General features: G+C 33.4%; 1 protein-coding gene across 1 annotated transcript; it reads left to right on the forward strand.

The window, feature by feature from the left end:
• Positions 1-8,188: 8,188 nt before the first annotated feature.
• On the forward strand, positions 8,189-14,381 carry LOC134705474 (BTB/POZ domain-containing protein 6-like). Its single transcript, XM_063564198.1, has 3 exons — positions 8,189-8,261; positions 12,140-12,399; positions 13,145-14,381. The coding sequence occupies exons 2-3, from the start codon at positions 12,140-12,142 to the stop codon at positions 14,199-14,201; spliced, it is 1,317 nt and encodes a 438-aa protein (XP_063420268.1). The 5' UTR covers positions 8,189-8,261; the 3' UTR covers positions 14,202-14,381.
• The last annotated feature ends 12,650 nt before the right edge of the window (positions 14,382-27,031 follow it).

Consider the following 27,031-nt stretch of genomic DNA (forward strand, 5'->3'; position numbering starts at 1 on the left):
ATTACATGTGGAGGCAAATCACGGGGCGCTAACCGGCTACAAGATGAACTTGGTTAGCAAATGGGCTTACCAGTGTTCAGAATTATGGCGCAAATATTTTGCACGATAAATAAAGTATATATGGATCTAAATATTAATTTTGAATTCATATATTTTTAGTAAGCTTCACGTGATTTTATGTGGACAATTTATTAAAGAAAAACTAATTGTAAGCATTAGCTAAAATATTTTTGTTATATGAAGTTAATATAATGTTGTTTTATTTCCGAGATAAATCCTGATTTTTGAGAACACCTTTGCTCTAGTCCTATTTTATGGTGGTTACAGTGTTAATTGTCTACAACATATTAGGCCGAAATTAACATGACTAGTCCCTACGTGTACTTCTCAATTTGTCATCCTCAACTAAGTTTTTCGTGGAATAATCATCATAAAGTCTCGCTATTATTCAAGCTTTTATTTACTTGTCGTTTTTATTTTTACTTCATGGACACTTTCTCGACATCGGGTATACATAAATGGATGAATAATTGTTGTGAGCAATTTCTAAGTTTTGTTAAGTTTTTTGATAAAATGAGATGAACCCTGCTTAGTACTACCATATATACCTACACGCTGAATCTTTTTTTTGATTTCGCTATGGACACCATATTTTATGAACCCATACTACTGTGTGCTAATCGGAGCATAGACAAATCTAAAATTATATTAAAAAATAAATCAAAAATCGGTTTGATCTGAACAGAAATTAAAAGATCTTCAAAATGCGATGCTAGCAACTACGGCTGTCAAATCTTAGGGAACGACTGACAAGCACGAAAATGTTCTGAATCCAGTTATTCCCAAAATTGCATAGTGTTAAATTTAAAATAATTATTGTGATTGAAAGTGTCGAAAACTAAAAAAAATTGTTAGCGCTTTGCGTGAAAAAAATATTCTGAGTCAGACAAAACCCTGGGAACAGTATATCTAGTTAATATATGTGTTCCTGTAAAACCTTAGCTCTCCTTTTTAAAGTTATATGGTTGCTTCCTTAACGATGTTACATATATTTTATTTTATTTTATTTAAACAGCCTATGTTTATTTTGCTTTTATATTCAATGTCAGAGGCTGATCATCGCACTTCGGCGTTACCACCATCGCACTTCAGCGTAGCTATCAACAAAGTTAACGTCATAATGCCACCAGCACACTTGAGGGTGTTAACCATCGCACATCAGCGTGTTAACCATCGCACTTCAGCGTGGACCATCGCACTTCAGCGTGACCATAGCGGTTCCGAGTACCATCGCGGTTCCGAGTCCTACATATATATATATAGGACTCTATGGGAAATACATACAAATGTCTTCTGTTAGAGAACAACTGAATGGAATGAAACCAAGCATAGCATGAATATAAAAAATAAGATGTGGTATTATTGCCATGAGACAACTATCCACAAAAGACCAAAATGACACAAACATTAACAACTATAGGTAACCGTACGGCCTTCAACAATGAGCAAAGCCCATACCGCATAGTCAGCTATAAAAGGCCCCGATAAGACAATGTAAAACAATTCAAACGAGAAAACTAACGGCCTTATTTATGTAAAAAAATGAACGAAAAACAAATATGTAACACATAAACAAACGACAACTACTGAATTACAGGCTCCTGACTTGGGACAGGCACATATATAAATAATGTGGCGGGGTTAAACATGCTAGCGGGATCCCAAACCTCCCCCTAACCTGGGACAGTGGTATAACAGTACAACATAACGAACTATAAAAATCAGTTAAAGGCTTAACTCATCAGATAGACAAAAAATACAAGTGGGCGTGGCCGGGTACTTATACATCCCGACACAAAAAGACACAATGAACAGATCTGAGAGCACTCGCAGTTATCTGGCAGCTAGTTCAAAGCCACTAACAACTAAAAAAAAATCATGCATCTAAGACTAAACAATCAATCCGTACACATCATGTTCCTTATGAGGCGATGACCAAGTGTTGCTACTTTGTAGCCGATCCCTCATCCAAGATGGCCGCCAGCGGGGGACTTAGTTTAACATAGGGAAATCTTCTTTTAGAGAAACACAGAATAGAATGCAATTTTAAACCAAATTTGGCCTCAATCATTATTTAAGTACCTGTTACGATTTTTATCTTTTTTTCAAAAATCCAAGTAGAGTCAGGTGAGCGACACAGGCTCTTGTGAGCCTCTAGTTTGTGTATTTTTTCATTAGCTTCTTTTTCAACATTTGAATTGCGTAAAGTCACAGTTAAACACAGACTAATTTTACTTTCTGTCAATATCCAGTTTTAATTTCAGATATGTAAGCCCTTTAATTTTTTGGAACATACGCTAGTTCACTGAATTAGCATGAAATATAGATATTGTTTAATCAATTTTAATGGAAGCTTTATCAATATGATTAAGTTTACCTCAAGAGCTTGAATTTGAAAAGTAATTGTACCATAGTTGTCCAATTTTGGATGTTGCAAATGAGATAAGCCGACAGTTGAGTGAGTTGATGGGATCCCTTCTTGGAGGAAGTGTTAATAGTAACAGCGCCGCTTTTTGTGTGTATCCTGTAAACCTGCATGTGGTGGTCTGAAACATTAATCAAAGGATAATGACATAGAACTAACATGAGTTGTCTGCTGTATGAAATATTATGGCCAAAGATATATATGTATATAAAGAAAAGCATTACCAAGTTCCTTCTCTAAGATATCTCATTGAATTGATTTAATAAAAGGAAATCGGCTTTAGCCTAAGAACTGTAAAAAAAGTGCGACTTATGGCCAAATATAGTCCTGTCTAAACTGAATTTTTTGTTAGTTGTTTAGGTTAATTTCTAATGGACTTTCAAAACCTCAAATCTTTCTTTATTCATAATTATACTCATTTGAACGAAACTAAAAAAAAAAAAATACACCTAATGCCTAAAGAATATAAATGTTTAGTTTTTAAAGTCAACTAAAATAAAAATTTATTAGTGATTCTTTGGTAGTATGTTTGAAACCATGATTTATTGTAAAATCTCCCCACTCTAAAGACATAAGGCCCGAGAACACAGTTATTTCGTAGTGCATTTCTTTTAGACAATAAATTCAAATTTAAAAATCGCACCTGCTCTTTCTTAAAAAGATTTTTACAGTGTAGTGTACTATCAAAATTATAGAAACTTCTACCAGCTCTAACTCAAAATATTGACAATTCTGTGTTAAGGGGGTGTAAAATTCAGTTTGACAGCTTCAGACGTGATAAAATTTGACCTTTAAGAACTGGACCAATTCACTACTTAACATAAAGATTCAGCACCAAAACTTTTTTGACATGTAATTACATCCCCCTTCTTAATATTTCATGCATTTAATATCAAGAAATAAATTGGGAAAGTGTATCAAATAAAACATGCAAGTTATACACTGTTTACACTAGGAACTATATTCAAAACCAAAGGACAGACAACGAAAACCAAAGGACGATAACTGTGTCCTTTGACCTAATAGGACAGAAAGACTTGACCAATCTTTATAAAACTTTGCATAACCTAAGCTTTAATTTTAGTATGTTGTTAATACATAGTAACATACTTGTTTTTCAAAGAAAACCCTTGTGTTGCAATTAGAATCATATTCGAAACAGTGTGGTCCTGGCCATTGATTGACGACCTAAATTATCCCATTGACTGGGACAAATTAGGTGAACGTTTGTCTGTAACGACCATTGCTCACTTCTTACTTATTATAGAATTTAAACTGTGGTTCTTAACGCCTTTAATATTAAAATAATTCGAAAAATTATTCAGGAATAACCTTTATGTTTTGATTTATATTATTGATATCAATCAACATATCGTATTATTCCGAATTCGTTTTTCGAATTGCTTTTTTTAGGTGTTGAGAACCTTTGGTGACCCCGCAGATTCAGTGTCTTTAACAAGTACATAGTGAGCAGTGATTGTTACCGACAAACGTTCACCTAATCTGTCCCAGTCAATGGGATAATTTAGGTCGTCAATCAATGGCCAGGACCACACTGTTTCGAATATGATTCTAGTTGCAGGTTGTTCACTAAATTGACTAGTTAACAATTTTCAATAAACTTAATATTTTTTATATGAGTTGGTGGGGAATGTCCTGTGCCTCTTCTTTACAACCAGGGTCAACAAATTTAGCATTGAAAAAGGTCTTGCAATTGCAAGTAGGAATATAATTTGTTTTCGGGTGAATATTCAAACTTCTTTTTTGACCACAGCAATTTCGTATTCCATGGCACACTACACATCGTTCTGAGGTACTGCATATATATATATATATCCCCAAATACCTCAAGCCTATGTCAAACTAGAAAAAAAAATGTTCCGAAAATCGAAATTTCTAAAAAGAATCAAGCATTTTCCCTTGATGTCGATGGTAAAGTTTACATAGAGGTCATTATGATATGTGATCCATCTTATTATAGTATATCATACAATAAGCTAGTGTCAAGATGACACGAGAAGTAGAACCAACAATGAACTCCTTCGACCTGTCACGTGTCCTTCATAATTAAGTGTCAGTCTTTGTACGAATCATGCAATTTTGAAAAAAAATCAAAAACATGGCTGAAAAAAACCCACCTACCTAGCTATGCTATTTTAAAGTAACACTCATCCTGAGTTAGAAATGGACGGTCTTAAGTGTCTGAGTGTCTGGTAACTTTAGAAATCTGTAGATAAACTTTGATTAGAATGATAGCAAATTATAGAGTTAGCTCCCCTTAATTGTTAATTTCTAGTGCATTGTAACCAAATTTTATCTCCAATTACCAGATCAGGACAAGGAAACGAATGGTATATTCTTGCATCATTATACATTTTGAACATAAATTAATGTCAACCTGAGTGGGTTTTTGTTTGTCATGTTATCACCACTGCCGGATTCTTAGGTAGACTAGCACTTAATTGAATTTCCAAACCAAATCGAAAATATATTTTGGAATATTATTTATATAACAGTATATGTTCCTAACGGAATAATTGATATAGAATATGTCTCCCAACAGGAACAGATATTATGACATTGTTTATAACAAAGTTTACAGTGGAACTTGTGTTTGGCGGAACAAATATACGTTGACAGATAAATCGTATCTATTGTCTTATCGCAACAGTCAATAAATTCATACTGCAAATTATCGTAAAAACAACGTTTTGGAGCAAAATAATAGTCGGCATTGGTGATGAGAGACTCGAATAACGAGGGGGAAAACAGTCATAAATGAATCGTTTTAGCATAAACGATGGCAATACATAGTAATCGTGTTAACAGATCCTATTGTATCTGCCGCATAGGTGTCTGCATGTGCCATTTCAGGTGGAGTGTTTGCGAAAAATTACACGCCATTATTCAGACAGCCCATTAGTCCGACAGCCCATTGGTCCGACAACCCATTAGTCCGACACCCCAATAGTCCGACAACCCATTGTTCCGACAGCCCAATACTCCGACAACCCATAAGTCCGACACTTTTCAAGTCAAGTACCTGCAGGGTATCAGGGTTAAATAAAATTTGCCTGTCTGTATTATTACCTTTAGATATGTAATTATAAATTTTAAGAAATAACTCCTTATATATAACATAAGGCTATAAGGTTGTTCGAATACTTTCTATATACTCAATTCGAAATCTGTATATAGAATATAACAGAAAAGAATATGTTATTTTCCAAACTAAAGGATCTTTAAAGAGTATATAACTCAAGAACAACCATTGATGGTACGAGCTACTGGTGATACCCCCGCCCAAACATTTCGGTTAACAGGAAGTGTTTGAGTTGTGAATCTGAAAGAGCATCACACAGTATAACTGACTCATATAAATCTTGAAATCAAATTTCAGAAATCATTGTATTGTTCTTCCTGAGAAAAATGTGACGACAATTTTCAACTTGGCTGTCATGTAATGAGTAATGAATTTGAAAACGCATCACACGACATAGCCGACTGCAATAAACCTTTGAGAAATCCTTGTTATGCAGTTCCTGAAAAAGATGCAACGAAAATATTTATGGGACGGTACGACGAACTGACGGACGGACGGACAGACAGATATAAAACAGTATACCCCCACTTTTTCAAAGCGGCGGTCTAATGATTGGTTCAACATTCATGACGTTAAGACATTACAATACTAATATGATATAATTATTTTTATATAAGCCTCAGTCACCACTGAAGACAAAATACAAAAAATAACCAACTATTATACATTGATATCAACAGTCGGTATCAAGACATGTACTACATAATTCAAAAGAACTAACAATGTAATCATCATCCCCCCCCTTAATAGTAAAGTTTTCTTGTGTTAACATCGAAAATTTATCATATTTATCTTACTTTTTAAAGTTCTTACATGTGCTAGAAATATGGCGAAAGATTTCCTCCCTCAAATTATTATGAAGTGAGCATTCGATTGAAGAAACTCTCATCCTCTACTTTATCAGCTGCACAATACGATTTTTATAGTATCTAGCATTTTCAATTCTTAATGTAATGGAAGAGCACCAATTGTGAATTAACATATGAAATACCTTTCTTAAAATCAATAATATCTAAATATTTCTCTTCTCCTTGAAAACAATCTTTAAATGATAAATAAGTGTCCAACAAAACACATAATGTGACAAGTTTTTAAAATTAAACAATTTGACAAAGCCACAAGCAAGGACAAGAATGTCACACATTGTCTTAGATTTTTTACTGTTTGTTATTGGCTTTCATATTGCACTCATTCTATTTGAGCAAAATGCGTTGACTGTATATTTCTGCGACAAAATTAATTTAGATAAAACTCAGATGAGTGATACAAGGAGAGAAAGTGTTGCGACCAAAGAGGGCGGGTGGTGTTATCTAACTACGATATATTTATTTATGTAGTAAATAGGGGGACCTCACTCCCCTGATACGCGAAAAGGGGGGGAACCGAAGATCTAGTTAAGTCTTAGATGCATGATTTTTTTTTATTAGTTGTAAGTGGCTTTGAACTAGCTGTCAGATAACTGCGAGTAACCTCAGATCTGTTTCTAGTGTCTTTTGGTTGTCGGGATGTACAAGTACCCGGCCACGTCCACTTTTATTTTTGTCCATCGGATGAGTTAAGCCTTTTTCAACTGATTTGTATAGTTCGTTCTTATGTTGTACTGATATTCCACTGTCGCAGGTTAGGGGGAGTGTTGGGATCCCGCTAACATGTTTAACCCCCGCCACATTATTTATGTATGTGCCTGTCCCAAGTCAGGATTCTGTAATTCAGTGGTTGACTTTTTTTATGTGTTACATATTTGTTTTTCGTTCATATTTTTATACAAATAAGGCCGTTAGTTTTCTCTTTTTAATTTGTTTTACATTTTGATATCGGGGCCTTTTATAGCTGACTATGCAGTATGGGCTTTGCTCATTGTTGAAGGCCGTACGGTGACCTATAGTTGTTAATGTCTGTGTCATGTTGGTCTCTTGTGGATAGTTGTGTCATTGGCAATCCTACCACATCTTCTTTTTCATAAAGAAGGTAAATCAAGACACACATGCAAAAAATAGCGAAATAGAACAGCACAGACTGATATTGGACACACAAACAACGAAATATAAAGATAGATAAAGTACATTGACGCCGTTACGTAAAACGAATATTGGACAAGGGTAACGACTGAGCAGTTGCTTTAAGCATGTGTATAAACTCCAATATACTGAGACAAATATCCCACATGGAAAGAATAGTTGTAATCAAGACGGACAACCACACATACCATAGAGAACGGAGTTGGTCTTTTTAGAGAAAATTTACCAATACCATAAGAAAAACGTATTGTCGGAATAATGGGCTGTCGGAGTAATGGGTTGTCGGAATAATGGGATCTCGGAGAAATGGACTGTTGGAATAGTGGGCTGTCGGAGTAATGGGCTGTCGGAATAATGGTCGTCGGACTAATGGGATGTCACCGTAATGGTTCAAAATTAAACCTCAGAAAATGTAATTTTTCCTGAGCCACGATTTCGAAGAAGATATCATATCTAGATCCGCCAATAAGCATACAAAACCTCCAACATCCCCATTCATCAAATGCAACCTTATTTCTGAATTGGTTCGTAAATGGAACATTTTTACCCAGCTAATTTGCATATACACATGCATTTATGCATTATTGTCAATGTTAATGTTACGACACTTGTTTCCGTCCATTTGAAAGTTGGTTTTATTTCCAGGACATACAATGTAAGTTAACATTTTTATATTTTAGCTGTAATATATAGATACAAATACACCTTTGTTTATTTAAAAATGTCTATGTAAGTTAAAAAAAAAATATTGGAAAAGTGGTATAAATGTCAATGAGCCAACTAGACACCAAAGGACATTTATGTAAACACAACCTAAGCCCCCCCCCCTCCCCCCCCCCCCCCCCCCGTACGCCCTCTAAAACTTTAAAAGGCCCAAACGACCAAACATTCTACACATGATTTTTGAACCCAACAATATTTTAAATAATTTTTTTACATAAAATTTTTAATTTTAACTAGCAGGTTACCAAACGTATGGCTATCGGTTTCATATAAATGATATCAAGTTTTGGAATAAATGTATTCAATTTTCATTTTTGAAATATTTCTTTTATCGTTTTTTTAACTTTATTTTTACATCCTACTCTGATGAAAAACAATAAATAAAAAAATCCATTAGCAAAAGTTATTATTACATTTTTCTTCCGCATTCACATTTTTGTGTCTACAATACATAACATTTTGATACCTCATCATGCTCAATGACCCAATAAAAAGTTATGTATTTCACACCGGTGTTTAGTTAAATTCAGTCATACAATATTTTACCAAGATAACATAAAAAAGAAAACATTATATTTACTGAACCAAAACAAAATAATATAAAAACATTAAGAACAATGTTTAACCGGGAAAAGAGACATTTAGAGATATTCCCGTTAATATTGTTTGTTTTGGTTATATTTGTCAATGTCTTGGTTGTGTTTGGTGATTGTTGTCAATGTCGGGGTTGTGTCTGGTGATATTTTCAATATCTGTGCTGTGTCTGGTGATATTTGTAATCAGGTAATGTCTGTGTTGTGTTTGGTGATATTTATCAATGTCTGTGTTGTGTTCTGTCATATGATCAGATTATTACGTGCCATTTTTCATATCGCATGTATTATCAGCCCTAGGTTCAATATCAGCCCAAGAGCCGCATGGCTCGCGAGGCTGATATTGATCGAGGGCTGATAATACATGCGATATGAAAATTGACATGTTATGATCTTTTTATCAGATACTTAAACGATGAAGAAAAATAACAGATTATTATATTGATCCTTTTACATGGTTCTCAAATAGAAGTGCAAAGATGGAAAATTCGCACATCGGACCACAGGCACTTGTCTCAGAAAAAAAAAATCCTATATACCTTATTATAACACAAGGTACTTAACTTGCATTTTAGAAAAATGTTAGGTGGTGACGAAGTTCCGTTATATGCCGCTTTATAGGCTGCCAACCCCACTAAAGCTTGTTATATCGTAAATTTAAATTGATTTATCTATACAATGGTGTATAACATGCCTACATTTGTTGTCGGAATCCTCCGTAGCAATCCTACCAAAGTATGTCAATCGTTATAATTTTGCAAACCGCTGAAGAATTGGCAATAAACGGCCGCAGTAAATGATTTATTATAAAAATCGTTTTAAAAAAAACTGTTAGTTTTCGTATGAATAGAACTTATCATACAGTTAGTAAAATTGTATGATATACCGTGAAAAAATCTAACAAGTGTTGTTTGTGGTATGTCTAATAAGTTACAAATTTTCCCATGACGTCAATGTCTTTCAGACTCTCTCTTGACTTTACGTATGAAATGAAACAAGATCAGATAACTCCGAGAATCATTTAGACTTTCCCATAGAATTGACCAATCGGAAACCGAGATATACAAGGAGCATGACGCGTTTATTGCCAATTCTTCAGCGGTTTGCAAAATTATAACGATTGACATACTTTGGTAGGATTGCTACGGATGATTCCGACAACAAATGTAGGCATGTTATACACCATTGTATAGATAAATCAATTTAGATTCACGATATAACAAGCTTTAGTGGGGTTGGTAGTCTATAAATCGGCATATAACGGAACTTCGTCACCACCTAACATTTTTCTAAAATGCAAGTTAAGTACCTTGTGTTATAATAAGGTATATATAGGATTTTTTTTTCTGAGACAAGTGCCTGTGCATCGGACACCAAATGAGAACCATTCGATATGAATTTGTTTCTGTCAAATGCCTCAACAGAAATGAAAAATGCAGTATGATATATTTTGATATGAACGATACAAAAAATAATTCAACAATATACATAATGGACACTGTTTCGAAAAGTCAACATTTTTAAAGTATCTTTCTAAATTATGTTTGAAACTATTAAGAATGCAATTATTTTATCATTTTTTTTTCTCCATTTTACACAATACAATTTCCAGTATCCAATAATTGTTTCGTACCTTAATGTGTAATGTTCTTCACTGAAAACGTACGATTGAGGTGTTTTTTCTGGAACTTGCCGAGTATCACCGGAATGCCATGCGAAAACGTTACGGAAAGGTGTGATAATTATCGAATCGTGTGATAATTTTTTTATATCAGCCCGCTAAACACCATTTCCGAACAAAGTGGAATTCACGTAAATTTAATGCTTTTATCATACTTTAAAAATTATATGTTATTTCTTAGTATATGATAATTATCAATGTCTGTGTAGTGTCTGGTGATATTGTCAACATCTGCGTTGTGTTCGGTGATATTTATCATTATCGTCCTCCCCTACGCCTATATCACTCTGCTCTGTCGCTCAGTAATTCTCGTATCAAAACTTCAAAACGAGACCAGGCATTATCAGCGACGTCACAATGTTAGAGGAGAAGTTATCAGCGACGTCATAATGCGAGAGGAGACGTTATCAAGCTTGCTTTCGTCAAGCGTAAAACTGTCTTAGGGAGACGAAACAAGACCATTAATAAAACGATAAATAGATAATCGGGTTTTCTACGTATAGATATCGTAAAATATCAGCCGCTCGACACAATATGAAACTTTTTAACTCGTTCGCTACGCTCACTCGCCAAAAAGGTTCACATTGTGGCTCGCGGCTGATATTTTACGATATCAATGTGTAGAAAACCCGATAATCTATACATATCTGCGTTGAGTTAGGTGATATTTGTCAACATCTGTGTTGTGTTTTGTGATATTTGTCAATGTCTGTGTTGTGTCTTGTGATATTTGTCAAAGTCTGTGTTGTGTTTGGTGATATTGTCAATGTTTGTGTTGTGTTCTGTGGTATTAATCAATGTCGGGGTTGTGTTTGGTGATATTTATCAATGTCGGGGTTGTGTTTAATGATATTTATCAATGTCGGGTTGTATATGGTGATAATGGTCAGTATCTGTGTTGTGTTTGGTGATATTTATAGTTGTATGTGTTGTGTTTGGTGATATTTATCAATGTCGGGGTTGTGTTTAATGATATTTATCAATGTGGGGGTTGTGTCTGGTGATAATGGTCAATATCTGTGTTGTGTTTGGTGATATTAATCAATGTCTGTGTTATGTTTGGTGATATTTTTCAATGTCTGTGTTGTGCTCTTTGATATTTGTAATGTCTGTGTTATGTTTGGTGATATTTATCAATGTCTGTGTTGTGTTCTGTGATATTTATCAATGTCTGTTTTTTGCGGGTGATATATATCAATGTATGTTGTGTGTTTGGTGATTATTGTCAATACCTGTGTTGTGTTTGGTGATATTGTCAATGTCTGTGTTGTGTTTGGTGATATTGTCAATGTCTGTGTTGTGTTTGGTGATATTGTCAATGTCTGGGTTGTGTTTGGTGATATTGTCAATGTCTGGGTTCGGTTTGGTGATTATTATCAATGTCTTAGTTGTGTTTGGTGATGATTGTCAATATCTGTGTTAATAAATTTCTTACTCTTTTTTTATTCTTTCTCTTTGCTCTTTTGGTGTCTTCTTATATCTATTTTTTGAATTGTTTTACCTTAAAAGTTAATATTTACATATTTGTATTTACAGATGGAACCAGCTACCATTGATAGTAAGGATTGGAGAGATGACAAATCAGTTCGTCATTGTTTGTCATATATGTTAAAGCATGAACTAATGTGTGACGTCATATTTCTTGTTGGAAGTGAGAAGAAAGCCATACCAGCCCATAAAATCATTTTAGCCAGCAGACGTCCTGTTTTCTATACTATGTTTGAAGGTTCACTACCAGAGAAAGGAGAAATTGCTGTACCTGATATTGATGAAAATACTTTTCAAGTTCTACTTCAGTGAGTAATCTGATATGTGGGACAATATTCACTACTTTAATCATTAATGACAATAATATATATTTTTTTAATTCTTTTTGGGATTGAAATAATTGAAATGTTTCTGCTAAAAATTCTTCAATTCTTCAACTCTTCAATTCATTGAATGTTTTGAAACATTACATATGATAATCGTTTGATAAAAAATTAAATCAGAACGAAAACAAAACAGCCATACATCTACAATATGATTATCCACAGAAAACGTTCGATTGAAGCTACACAAATCCTGAGGAACTGAAAGTTAGAAGTACTGATAAGAGCTAATGATATTTACAATATGAATGAATGAATATATGAATACATTATCAATGTCTGTAATTTGGGCTGTTTTAACAGATGTTGTTTGTCCCTTTTGACCAATCATTCCACCATGATTGTCTACATCATTAGTAATATTACTGCCTCCAATCTTTATATAGATATAACAACGGGATATGAGTGCCAATGAGACAACTCTCCATCCAGGTCACAATTTATATAAGAAAACCATTATAGGTAAAAGTACGGTCTTGAATACAGAATCTTGGCTCACAACAAACAGCAAGCTATGAAGGGCCCCAAAAATGACTAACATAAAATCCTTTCAAACGGGAAAACCAACGGTCTTATCTATGTAAAAACAATTCTGAACCACATCAACAATATCAGATACATATAAACGTATGTAGACAAATGTTGCTATATCAAATGACCACTATTTCAGGTTCATATACTGTGACGAAGTAAAAGTTACATTTGAAAATATGCAAGATTTGTTGTATGCTTCTGATAAATATATGCTGTTCAAAGTCAAATCTGAATGTGAACAAAGATTAAAAGAAACAGTCACAGCATCTGATCCTTATAAGACCCTTCAAACTGCAATTGAATTCAACCTGGAAGAACTAAAGTCGGAAAGCATAAGCTATATCGAAAAAAATGCTTGGAAATGTTTATTTTCGGAGCAAGCCTTGAAACTATCCAAAGAATGCGTAGAAGAAATCTTAAAATCAGATTATCTCAGCTGCACTGAAACGGATGTTTGCCAGTTTATTCTTGAATGGGGAACGTACAAATGCACCAGAGATGAGAAAGAAGTTGTCGGAGAAAACATACGATCAGTTCTGAAAGATCTGTTGTTTTTGGTTAGGTTCCCACTAGTTGAAAAGGAATACTTTGTGAAGAACTTTATGCCACTGAAAATATTAAAAGAAGAAGAAATTATATGTATGTTTACAGCACCCTTTACGTATGAAAGCTCTTTGTTTAATACAATCCCCCGAACGCCAGTTTCTGAAAGGACATTATATCGTCTTAATCGGCACCGTGCTGTTGACAGTTCAAGGCGAAACACAGATAAAATTGATGCACTAGGAATTCGAGTAGACAAGCCTATCTGGTTAAGAGGGGTTATAATTTATGGTGGATATGGAACAACTCAACCTGATTCAATTCCTCCTTGTTACATTTTTAATAGAACTAGTACCTTATCATTACTAAATAGTGCTGGCAAAATATGTTTTGAGAATAATGCTCCAATACTTGCAATGGAATCCTGTCAAACACACGACATTAACATTACTAATCCAATTCAATTGAAAGCAAACACATCGTACACTCTATTAGTAAAAAATATAAACCATATCTCTTATTTTGGGAAGAATTGTAAAACAACATGCATCAGTGATGGTGTAACAGTCACATTTAGGAACTCATCCATGTGTACAACAGGCACTAACACTAATAGCGGACAAATTGCTGGACTGTTATTCAGCATATAACTACACAATACTTATTATAACAAAGATATACGCTTTCAGAGTTCCCAAAGAAGGTAAATCCCGAAAAGCTCGTCGGAAACATGCAACTTATAGTTTGTTGGTTTTTGTTTTATTTGTTATTTGCAAATTTAAGAAATATATTCTAAATATTTTGAATATCAACAAAAATAAATGTTATTGTACCATTAATCTTTAATGATAGTTAAATTAATGAAACAATTTCAACGAACTTCATTTTAAGGTGTTGGTGAAATTTACAGTGACAAATAGATGTTTCATTTGTTAAATTGTTGTGGTATCTTCGTGTTTCTACTTCCAAGTGAAGTATTTGGAATCATTCCTTCGAAAATGTTACTGACGTCATCACGTTTTGGTTGACCATTATAAAAAAGTGGTTTCGCCGATAACGCTGGACATGGTCCAACTTGTTGTAAAATAATATAACAAAAAACACTGAACAAAAAAGGAAAGCCAACAAATGGTGACAAAATCAAACACTATCAATCACAGGAACAAGTGACAAACATCTGCCATATTCCTAACTTGGTGCAGACATTTCCAAAGAAAATGACTATTTGGATCTGATTTTATAGCAAGCCAAAGCTCCCACTTCTTGTTTGTACGTTGTTTATAGTTCCTTTATATTGAATTGAAAAAAAATTGAATTGAATATTGACCGCATCAGGTAAGCAACCGAAACACAATAGGTTTATGTAACAATAATTGTAATTAATCTTTCATAACTGTGTAAACATACATTACAGACATAAATCATTTACTTAAAGGGGCACTAGCTGTCAAATTCATGGTCACAGATTTGACTCAAATTCTCATATTTGATTTATAATAATGTAAAACATTTATCCAAACTACCAAAAGTCCAAAAGAAACAGTTTACAGAGCATGGGATAGATAATATGTAGGTTCGTTTCGTGTGAAATTTTGGAAAGACGCCATCTAATTAACTATCAATTTTACTTCAGATGACCATATAAAGATATGAAAAGATTAAACCAACACGTGCAATTAGATTTTTATAGGTCTGTTTGATTTTATTTTATAGATTAAACATATGTTTCTCATTGTTTTCAACCTATAAGAATGATTTTATACGGATCGAATAAGTAATCAAATGGTTTATCGTAGTTTCACTTTCATTGTTGACATTCTTTTTCTTTAAAAATAACCAGTACACGTACAGTGCATGCGTTGTCAATCTCTAGCTAGGGGTTAAACTGAAGTTCACACGGATACGGATTTAATGAGGTCGACTGATTCACTTACAATGTTTCTTCGCTTAATTTGACAAAATTGGACTATTTTGGCTGCTAAAAGCGATTTATTATTTCACTATTTCATTTTCATTATTGATTTAACAAGAAAAATCTTACTTTACATTTTGTATATATCTCGTTTCTAGTACCCCTTTAAAGTTCAACCAACATTAAAACGCGCTGCATTTTTATGTTCCTGTTCTAAGTCTAGAGCCTGTTGTTCAGTGGTTGTTGTTTGTTTGTATGTTTCATAGATGTTCTTCGTATAGATTAGATTTGACTATTGGGTTTCCTGTTTGAACTATTTAACACTAGTCATTATGAGGTCCTTCATAGCTTGCTGTTTGGTATGACATACCTCATTTTCTTATATTTATGAAAACACCATAGCTAAAGAGATAAATAGCACATGCAATTGTTGTTGTTTTTTCTCAGTCCTAGAACAGATTGCAAAAGTATTAATTATTCTAAATACTAAGGATTTTCGTATCCAAGGCATAGATAACCTTAGCCGTATTTGATACCACTTTTGGAATTTCTGGTCATCAATACTCACAATAGCTGATTGTGGTATGAGCTTTGTTATTGTTGAAGGTAGTACTGTTACCTTTAATTGTTAATTTGTGTGTCTTTTTGGTATCTTGTGAGGATTTGCCTCGTTTGTAATCATAGCACATCTTCTTTTTTTTAATCTTTAACCTTATACTGACTATTTTGGTCTAAGCGTCACTGATGAGTTTTATGTAGATTAAACGCGCGTCTGGCATATTAAATTCTTACCTTGATTACTAAATGCTTTTCAAAATGTATTCTTGTATTGCTTACTTGTGTATTTTCTGTCCTGATTGTACTTGCATTTATTTGTACTGTAGTACTTTCATGTAATATTGGGAAAAGGCTGACAAAATATCTTTGGACTCTTTTTTTTTAATTCAGTAGTGAACATAATTGATATACGAATTCAACATTTTAAAGAACATTTTACTGTTAAAATGGTAATCAAAGATACTAGGATTATAGTTAAGTACGTCAGACGCGCGTTTCGTCTACATAAGACCCATCAGTGAAGCTCATATCAAAATAATATTAAGCCAAACAAGTAGAAAGTTGAAGAACATTAGTCCATCAGCTAGTTCTCAAAAGCCCGCTAGTTAAGGAGTTTGTGTTACACCCCAGGGTACCGCGATTTTTTTGGGATATAATTCAACTTCATTATCTTATTGATAAAATACAAGGTGTTAGACTTAAAAAAAAAAGTGTCCAAAAGAGGATTAAAAACGTCCCTTCCAATGGTCCTCTCATTTAGCAATCACGACTAAGTAGTTTTTAATTATTTTTTTTTAATATAAAGCGATTAAAAAAAATAAAGTATATGTTTAAACAACTAAAACAGATACAAAACTTATCATATTAAATGTAACTCGGAAGATGTTTTGTTAAAAAAAAATGTTTTTTACATTACAAACAATCCGATTTTTTGGGTTCAAATTAAGGCATATTTTCTCCTTTCAAAAAGAATTCGTTATACAATTACCCGTTTAAGTTAATTAAACTTGAGAATTAATCATTACGAATGTTTAAATAATTTGGAGTATTTATATAACGTCATAAATTTGAATTATTTAATAAAATATATGTACGTGCAAATACTCGTGAAATACCGGAAATCATCAAATTACCGTCTTTGATTCAGTATACAACAATTACAATGTATTCACACATACGCATTATCAATTTGCAACTGAAAACAAACATTTAATTGTCGATTTATGATCTTTTTGTGAGACAAATTTTTTTATAAAGTGAATGGGTAACGAAATATTTATGAAAAAGTTACAAATTAAGGTGATTTTTTTTTGCGTTCAGAAAAGGTGCACTCTATCGAACTCAAGAAAGGTGTGCTTGATAACATTTTGTGTTTTAGCTATAAAGTGATTGACTTAAGATTGTTAAGTCATTCAATCGACAAACATCTCTTTAAACGAACGTCAAATAGTCAGTTGTGGGGTTTGGTAATACTTTTTACTTTCTTAGGTTTCTTAGAGATACACAAAAATGGCTTTCTTGGTTTCAGTTTAAATGAAGATTATGATAAACGTTGCTTGCAAAATGCTCATGAAAGAGCTTCGATATCATTAAAATGTCGAGACTTAGTTGAAACTGTTAACCCTGAAACATCCGCTCAAAAAGAACTTTAAAAAAATCGAATGAAGGGAGACGAAACTGATGTTTTGAAATTGTTTCAGACACTGCAAAGCTAGCCAATTCCATTATAACATCTGAGCAGTTATATGGCTTGTTCTCGGGTTCTGTTGCTTCTTCAGAATTAATGTGCGACCTTCTAAACGCGTATGAAAAGGGAAAATTTGCTTCAGAAATTTTCATTACGGAACGGCTTATTCAAAAGTCAACCGATATCTTCAAACCACTCAAAAGAAATCATTGCTTACATTTAAAAAAAAAAAGAAAATAAAAGGCAAGCACTTAATGGCTGATAAGAACAACAAATATTGAGAGCAGATGAAAAAAAATGTCGCCTGCTTGTCATAGCCCAGACAAGATAGTTGGTTATGCGATAGGTTCTCCAGTTTGAATTAGGTCCTCTTCCAATGTCTCTTGCAAACTTTGAAAGTACACATGTAATGAAAAATTAAAACCTGTCCTGAGTGGTCTTTTAAAAAAGGCTCATTCCTTAGGAAAGCATGTGGATATTTGATGACATGGCAGTTCTTCAAACCATTACTAGGATACCTAGCACTTTTTTCGATTTGGCAATTGTTATTTTAAAAACCATCATTTTAGTTTTGAAAAGTGGTCCCGAATTGATTTTGTCACTGAATAGTATCGCACAATATTCATAACAAAATTAGAATGGCAGGTTCTTGGGAGGGCAAATCATTACGATAATTTCTAAACCATCACAATCGTGTTCTTGGGAATGGAAGAAATGTATGTAAGTTGGGGGAAACAAAGTTGCTTTTGTTGAATTCTTTTGTTTTGAAAAGAGTAAACAATCCTATAGATTTACACTTAAATGTATTGATTTATTTGTATCACATGGAAGTATGTGCCACAAAATATAGTTTGAAAATGAAATAGCGTAGAATGGTTTTAGCTTATAATCAAACAGGAAGAAGCCGATAAAAAATGTTTCTCAATAAAATGCAAAAACATGCAGCTGACAAAGTTTACGACTCCATTGTTAAAAAACCTTCTGACACTGTTGTGGAAGTATTGGCTTACTATTTTCACAGTTGCATATCAATTCTAACATTGTAAGTCTGATAGATGCATCCCCAAAATGCAGATTATTAGATGTGCAATCAATGTGTGCAAATTTGGTGAGAATGTTTGTAGAAAACTGCCAGGATTTCACACCAATACAGGTTGTGATTCAGTAAGTGTTTTGTCTGGTAAAGAAAAAAAGCAAAGCATTCGGCTTTTTGACACGTTATGTGCAGTTTTCAGAAGGTCTATTCCATATTGGTGAAACCTTGGAAGAGGTTGGCGAAGAGTTGTCAAAACACTCGAGTGGTTTTCGTGTTCTATATATGGCTACGAAATTAAAAATATCGATAAATGAAGATCAGAACGTTTTTTTGAAATGCAAAAGATGCAATGTTAAAGCACATTAAACAAGCCAACTTTCAGACGAAGATTTGGAAATCCGCTCTTTAACACAACACTGGTCTGTTGCCAAACTACTATGATTGGATTGTTTAGAGCGCTTCGATCAGTATCAATTTCCTAGACCAACCACCAGCGTTAGATGCTTTGGTAATTCTGATGTGCTGTTCATGTTAAGCTGGTTGTGCCAAAAAATATGTTCATGTGTTCAACAAGGTTTATCCTAAACAGATAGCTGTATGTTAATGCTCGAAAGCTTTTAGATATAAGCATTATCAAATCGTTGATATTGCTAACGATGACGACAAAGATGATGGAAAAGATGATAATGATAATTCGGTAGATGCAGGTGACATAACTGATGATGATTCTATGGATTGACCTTCTGTGTAACATTGAAATGTGGTGATGGGGTTGTTAAATTAAAAAAAAAATAATCTAGAAACCCTGACAGTTTTGTGTGTTTTTTAAAATATGTGAGTTATTTCATGAATGCGATGTATAAATTTGTGACAGAATCGTGCATGTCTGGTTGCTTATGTTTGTGTTTGTCGTTGATTCTATATGTTTCTTACCTTTAATTTTTTTTCAACAGCCTTTAAATACTTTATGCTGTATGTTTCAATGTGAAAAAATAAACCATTTTATCAAGAAAATTAGTACGTATGCTTTTTTTTTTTCAAAATCATGACTTTTGGAAATTGACCCTCCCCCTTTTTTTCTTGGTCCTCTACGATTTAAGAATTAATTAAAAAATAGCCTGCGTTATAATACGAAATGATGTGTTCCATTAACTAAAAAGTATAATACTGAATACTTGGTTATTTTTACATTTTTCTGTAATAATGTACAAAACAAAATTTTTGATATACCCTGAAATAAGTCTCCTTTTAACCCCTTTTGGACACTTTTTCAAAAGTCTAACACCTCTTAAAATATTCTTCAGATAATTTTTACATTTTTCTGTAATAATGTGCAAAACAAAATTTTTGATTTCCCTGAAATAAGTCTCCTTTTAACCCCTTTTGGACACTTTTTCAAAAGTCTAACACCTCTTAAAATATTCTTCAGATATTACTCTTTAAATTTATACAAAAAAATTGCGGTACCCTGGGGTGTAACACAGAACTGAATTTTTGCCCTACCAGCTGATGGACTACATCGAGGATCCAAAATTCCAAAAAGTTGTGACAAATAAGGCTAAGGTTATCTATGCCTGGGATAAGAAAATCCTTAGATTTTTGAAAAATTAAAAGTTTTGTAACAGGAAATTTGTAACAATGACCACATCGGGCTAGTGGGCTGGTGATAACCTCGGGGACGAAACGTCAACCAGCAGTGGCATCGACCTAGTGGTGTAAATAGTATCAAAGGTATCACGATTATAATTTAGAACACCAGACGCGCGTTTCGTCTACGTAAGACTCATCAGTGACGCTGATTGTGGTAAAAACCACAATAAACCTTTTTCTCGTAAACATAAACTAAAAGAACAAGCCAAGGAGTTTGATTTTGTCCCAGACGATAAAGCTGTTAACAATATTTATATTATTGTTTGACGTAATTTCATTCAGATTCTGAAAAAAGAATCCCCAATTCACCAACATTCCAACTGACTCCATTTTCAGAAAACGACATCTTTAACAAACATTAACTTTTAGCTACCACTTTACAAGCAGAACCAAATACCATGAAAGTCCCAACTATGCATTGGTTTCCGAAGCTCCACAAAACACCTTACAAATATTTAGATTTATTTCGTCTTCAAGCCATTGTTCCACTACTGAATTGTCTACTCTTCTTACCAGTAAACCTGGTACCGTCAAAAACCTGAAAATACATTGTTCTTTGTAATTGTAGAATTTTAAATTACTTTTGAAGTGTCAAAAACTCGTTGGAAGTACTTGATAAATGCTTATATTGGTGATTTTGAATCTGTTCAAAGTTTTGATTTTTCTACCTATATATCACATTGCCTCACATTCTCATTAGGAAAAAATTCACACACCTAAGGGACGACATCAAAAGTTCAATGAAGGATAAAAAACTAAATTCACATAATTTTTTTCCTGACCCCTCCCCCCCCCCCTCTTAACTTAATTTGGGAAAAAAATGATTAACCAATAGAGAGATATATTTAGGACTCTAAAGTGCGATGGTACTCTAAAGTGCGATGGTCACGCTAAAGTGCGATGGTCTACGCTAAAGTAAGATGTTGTCTCACGCTAAAGTGCGATGGTTGTTTGTTCGCTAAAGTACGATGGTGTATTACGCTAAAGTTCGATAGACTTCCAAAGTTTAGAAGACCAACCACGTAATTTCTACTGAAACGTTTATTTGAGTGTAAAAAAAATCTATATTTCCTATAAATATTTTTTTTAAATTCGGGCGTAAAAAATATTTGAATAATGTGTTTCGCTTGCCGTCCACACAGTCAGTCTATCACTGATGGAATACCTCCACTTACAGTCGTCATTGTTCTTTGTCAGCATACGTACAATTTATTTGTCTCCGAGTTTCTCCATTTTCGTATCGAGTACAACTACTTGTTATTTTTTTCTGCAATGTACAAACTTAAGTTTTAGCCGACAAAGGTTCCTTGTTCGATTCCCGTTCGGGATGAAAATTTCAGGAACTAAATTTTCGGCTTTCTCTTGACACCATTTGCGAGTATGGTCTTGAGGAAACGATGATAGTCTGTCGGAAAGGGACGATGAATGGCTGACCCGTGTTTAGAGAGAACCTTATCTCTTGCACGTTAAAGACATCCTTGTAGATTTCGAAAAAGAGTAGGCTTATGCCGCTACAAGGCAGCACTCGCGACCGCAAAATGGAAAGGGATTAATATAAGTTGTAAAACTTCTTTCCCAAACCACTATAAATAAATATGTTTAAACTAAACTGTGCACCACTTATTGTGGACTTGTATTTGTATTGCTTTGAGTTACAACTTATGACAAAGAGCTATCAAAACAACATCTGATACAAAAATGTAATAATACTTTTAGATATTTGGATGATACATTTGCTATCAATAATGACGACTTCAGTTTGTATGTTGTACCATCGTAATTTAGAGTCCTACATGTATATTGAAGAGATTCATCCTGTTGAACTTACTTTTAATAAAACTAATACTAACAATGACCACTGCCCTTTCCTCGATCTTGATATCTATATCATTAACGGAAAGCTTAATACTAAAATTTATGATAAAAGAGATGACTTTTCATTTCCTATCGTTATCTCAACTTGTACGATTCGCTCGTGTATGTAACAACTTTAACGATTTTAACGAGAGAAATTTATATATTACTGAAAAAAAATTACACCAGAGTTTTCGATATCACAAACTAGTCAAAACATTTACTAATTTTTATCATCGGTACAGGAACATCATTCGTAAATATAGCTCAACATACAGACTTCTTATACGTTTAGGTTTTTCACATCCATTTTTTTTTTATGGTAATATTCTTTATAAGGCACAAAAATGTCAGTATTCACCTCAGAAGTTAACAAAACCATTAAATATACTTATTACGAAGGAATATAGTTCCGATACTGTTGTCAGGTCATTAAAGATTTTATAGTGTTGCTTTAATATTGATTCACTTATAGGGTCTTTGAATCGGAACTAAACACATTTATTTAATTACCAGTTGTTGGAATGACACGGGTTATGTTCTTCTCATATATGTTAAGATGTTATGATACTAAACCCCTAACGGGAGGGATTGTGCCTGGTATTCATATGATGATGACATAATCTTTCACTCAGTTTAATTGAAGTCTGGTGCTGGCTTGTCAGTTCACTGCTAGTAGTCTGTTGTTATTTATGTATTATTGTCTTTTTCTTTATGTTCTTTTGCAACATCTTCTGACATCAGACTCGAACTTCTCTTGAACTGAATTTTAATGTGCGTATTGCTATGAGTTTACCATGTTTACTTTTCTATATTGGCTAGAGGTAACGGAGGAGGGTTGAGATCTCATAAACGTGTTAACCCCGCCGCATTTTTGCGCCTGCCCCAAGTCAGGAGCCTCTGGACTTTGTTAATCTTGTATTATTTTTATTTTTAGTTTCTTGTGTATAATTTGGGGTTTAGTATGGCGTTCATTATCACTGAACTAGTATATATATGTGTTTAAGGGCCAGCTGAAGGACACCTCCGGGTGCGGGAATTTCTCGCTGCATTGAAGGCATATTGGTGACTTTCTGCTGTTGTCTGTTCTATGGTTCGGTTGTTGTCTCTTTGACATATTCTCCATTTCAATTTTCGATACACAAACAAAGGACAAATTGATGGACAGTGATAAACTTAGAATTTTATTTTTTTTTCTGCGGCGCTTCCTCTGTGGTTGTTATGTGTTACGTCATGACGACATTAATCTAGATTTAGCAAGATTTTTTATATTGACCACTAATATACATATAAATAGAAAAATAGCTTCAATATACGTAAAAATAGAAAAAAAGGCTACAGATACGTAAAATAACCTTTAAAACACATGCTCGTAAAATACAATGATATGCTACACCTTACGTAATATAATGGTTTACTTTTGACAAATTGTAACTTGGATGGAAAGTTGTTTCATTGGCACTCATATCACATCTTATATCTATGAGTCTTAAATATTTTCCCTTAAATAACTGCTTTCCAGTCCTCCAAAAACAGTCCGACTATCTCGTTAAACATGCATTTTCAGTAGTGAATCGGGCCACACCATCATAGCATAGCTGATACTATATGTTGTTTTATGGAGAAGTTTATTGGCAAGGCATCTGAAAAGAAGCGTTAAAGCGGCGTAGTGGTTATGTTCATAGATATATCGAATAGGCAACGGGAAAGGTCTTTGATATTCAACATGATATATGTTATTTAAGGAATGACTGTAATATTTTTCTATGAAGAAATAACATAAAAATGTGGTGCACACTGAATAACGCGCGTAGTGGGTTATTTAACAGTGTGCACCACATTTTTTATGTTATTTCGAATAGACAGAAAATATATTACAGTTATTTCTTATAATTTAATTCTAAATTCTATTTTAAACCTTAGAAAACCATAAAAAAAAACTTTGATGACGTCACGGTCACATAACTAAATTATGTCAATGGGCTCATAACAAAATAACGTCAGCCAATAAGAAGACGCGTTACATCCAAAATTAAATTATAGCTTGTTAACTTGTTGTTTAATGTTAATAATAAATACAAATTCAGTTGGACAACAGTTTTCATTCGTGGTATCTGAAGTTTTTTTAAGTATAGTCTGAGGCTCAATTTGATTTTCATTTCTTGTTTGAAGTTCTTCTTTAGATGACAGAGAGTGATGATAAGTTCGGGTGAACAGTTATTGTACATTTTTCTTTGTTTGGAATAATATTTTTCCATTTGAAGATGTAATTGTGAACTGTTTTGAATTGAATTGAATTGTTTGTTAGAAATGTCGTGTTCAATGTTACCATGTTTTAACAAGAATAGTCATCAGCTTATACAGAAACATCTTTCTTTCTTCATTCAAATGTAAACATTCGTCTGAATATTCGGACAATGTGCTTCGCTTATATTCAATGATATAGCAATTATTATATAAAAGAAACGTTTTCATCGATACGCTTCTTCCATAGGCTAATAAAGTACACTACAGAATATAACATATGGTACGTCTAAAAGGATACCACATCACAAAAAAAATCATGAACAAATGTTAGATATTTCGGATAACTAATATCCTTCATCAGCAAGATCTAAAATCATTCTTATCTTGATATTAGTCAAACTGAAATAATAATCGTGTTCGTTATAAAAGAAAGAATTTATGTGCTGGAAACTCTTTTCAATACTGAAGTTTTGGAGGAAGACTACATTCCTTAAAACTGAAAGAGTTCATTCTATGTTTATTTTCATCAATGAGTTCTGGGGAAAATGTCATCAACTTTTCTTATCTAAAAACTTTCCTTAGTAAGTTTTTCCGCCTTTGAAGAGCCCCTCGGTGTGGTCTATGATAGGGATGGTAAGGCTTTTGGTTTCTCGTCAAGATTAGAATCAATTTATTATGTATTACTAGTATCTATATCTATAAATAAACAAGTCTAAATCGTAAACAAAGTTCAAACCTATGACTGTGTTGGATAAAAAACCGCAATTTTTATACGTGTGCATGTATAACAACTTTCGTTGTACAGGACAGCACAAACAACATTTTCTAAAAAAATAAAAAAAGTAAAAAAGTATATTTTACTATAACGCATTTGACTAACAGGTCGAACAACTGATGTTCTTTAACCGTTCAATTGACGATTGCTAAATAGATTGATCACACGATGTAACAAAACGGATCTTTATATTAATTTAAACCAAACAGAAAACAATTAACTTACGGCGAGATGGTAAACCAATTGATGAGATTCTAAAATGTGTACACCATATCCGGATTTCGACAATTCATGTCTCTTCAGTGATGCAAGGAGTCGAAACAGTTTTTGAATGGCCATATAATTTACCTCAATTTAGAATAGACTCTTGGATCTAAGAGAGTCGAATTAGAATGAACGGATTATATAAACCAGAGGGAATATAATACAAGCCCAAACGAAAAAATATAAACAAGTCTAAATTGAAAACAACGTTCAAAACTATGATTGCGTTGGATAAAAACCGCCATTTTTATACGTGTGCATGTAAAACAAATTTCGTTGTACAGGGGTCTAAATATAATTTCAAATGATAAGTCGTGTATGGCAGTGAAATGCGTCAAGATTTTTGACAAAATGAACCACAAGTTATCCATTTCTGTTTAGTAATCTTTTTATGAATAGTCCATCTATTCTTTAATGTCTTACATGTACTGATGACATGATACACAGTCATAGGTTTGAAGACCTGTTGGTGACCTTCTGCTGTTGTTTTTCTCTTTGGTTGGGTTGTTGTCTCTTTGACACATTCCCCATTTCCATTCTCAATTTTATTACATAATGTCAAGATGAATACATCATTTCATAACAATGTGAATCTTTCAGCTCAATGAATTTATTTTTGCAGCGTCAAATGCGCCTTTCAAAAACATATGTCTAGTCAGCAGTGTTCGAAACCAGAAATAGAAATCCCGAATAATTAGCGTTGAACCCTCGGCAATATATGGTGTGTCATAAGTCATTTTTATGGCTGCATATGTTTTATTTGTCACCAATAATTTCACCATGATCTTAAAATGAAATTCATTTAAATTCAACTGTAGAAAAGATATCGCGATTAAATCTCAAGGAACGTCCATATTTAGTTTTTAGAATATGTTGCTTAATTTTACAAATACAAATATGAATTTTCCCTATGCATACCTTTGTAAACGAACATATTGTGTAGCTATATGCTAAATAACAGTCCACTAATTTGTCCTTTACTAGTGCTGGTATCTGTTGTACACATGGCTGAGTTCCTAAATGTAACGGTTACACCATTACTGGTGCATGTTGTTTTACAATCTTTCCCAAAATAAGACGTAAAATTTATATTTTTTACCAATAATGTGTATGATTTATTTGCTTTCAATAAAAATGGATTGGCTATTTTAACATCGTATGTTTCGCTTGGAACCGTTGAATTAATTGAAGCTTTCATCTCAAAACACGTTTCGCCTGCACTTTTTAGTAGTAATATGTTACTATTACTAACAAAGGTCGTTGACGTGGTGCCAGGCTGGGTGCCATATCCACCATAAACTATTACCCCTTTCATCCATATTGGTTTGTCTGTTCGGATTGCTAGGGCATCAATTTGATCTGTATTTCGCCTGGAATTCCCCACTGAACGATGCCGTACTAGACGATACGATGTCCTATCAGAGACTGGAACTCGGGCAATTGGTTTAAACAATTGTTTTTTATCCGTAAATGGTGCTGTAAACATACTTATAATCT

Source organism: Mytilus trossulus, chromosome 2 (assembly GCF_036588685.1).
Source record: "Mytilus trossulus isolate FHL-02 chromosome 2, PNRI_Mtr1.1.1.hap1, whole genome shotgun sequence".
Classification (NCBI taxonomy): Eukaryota; Metazoa; Mollusca; class Bivalvia; order Mytilida; family Mytilidae; genus Mytilus; species Mytilus trossulus.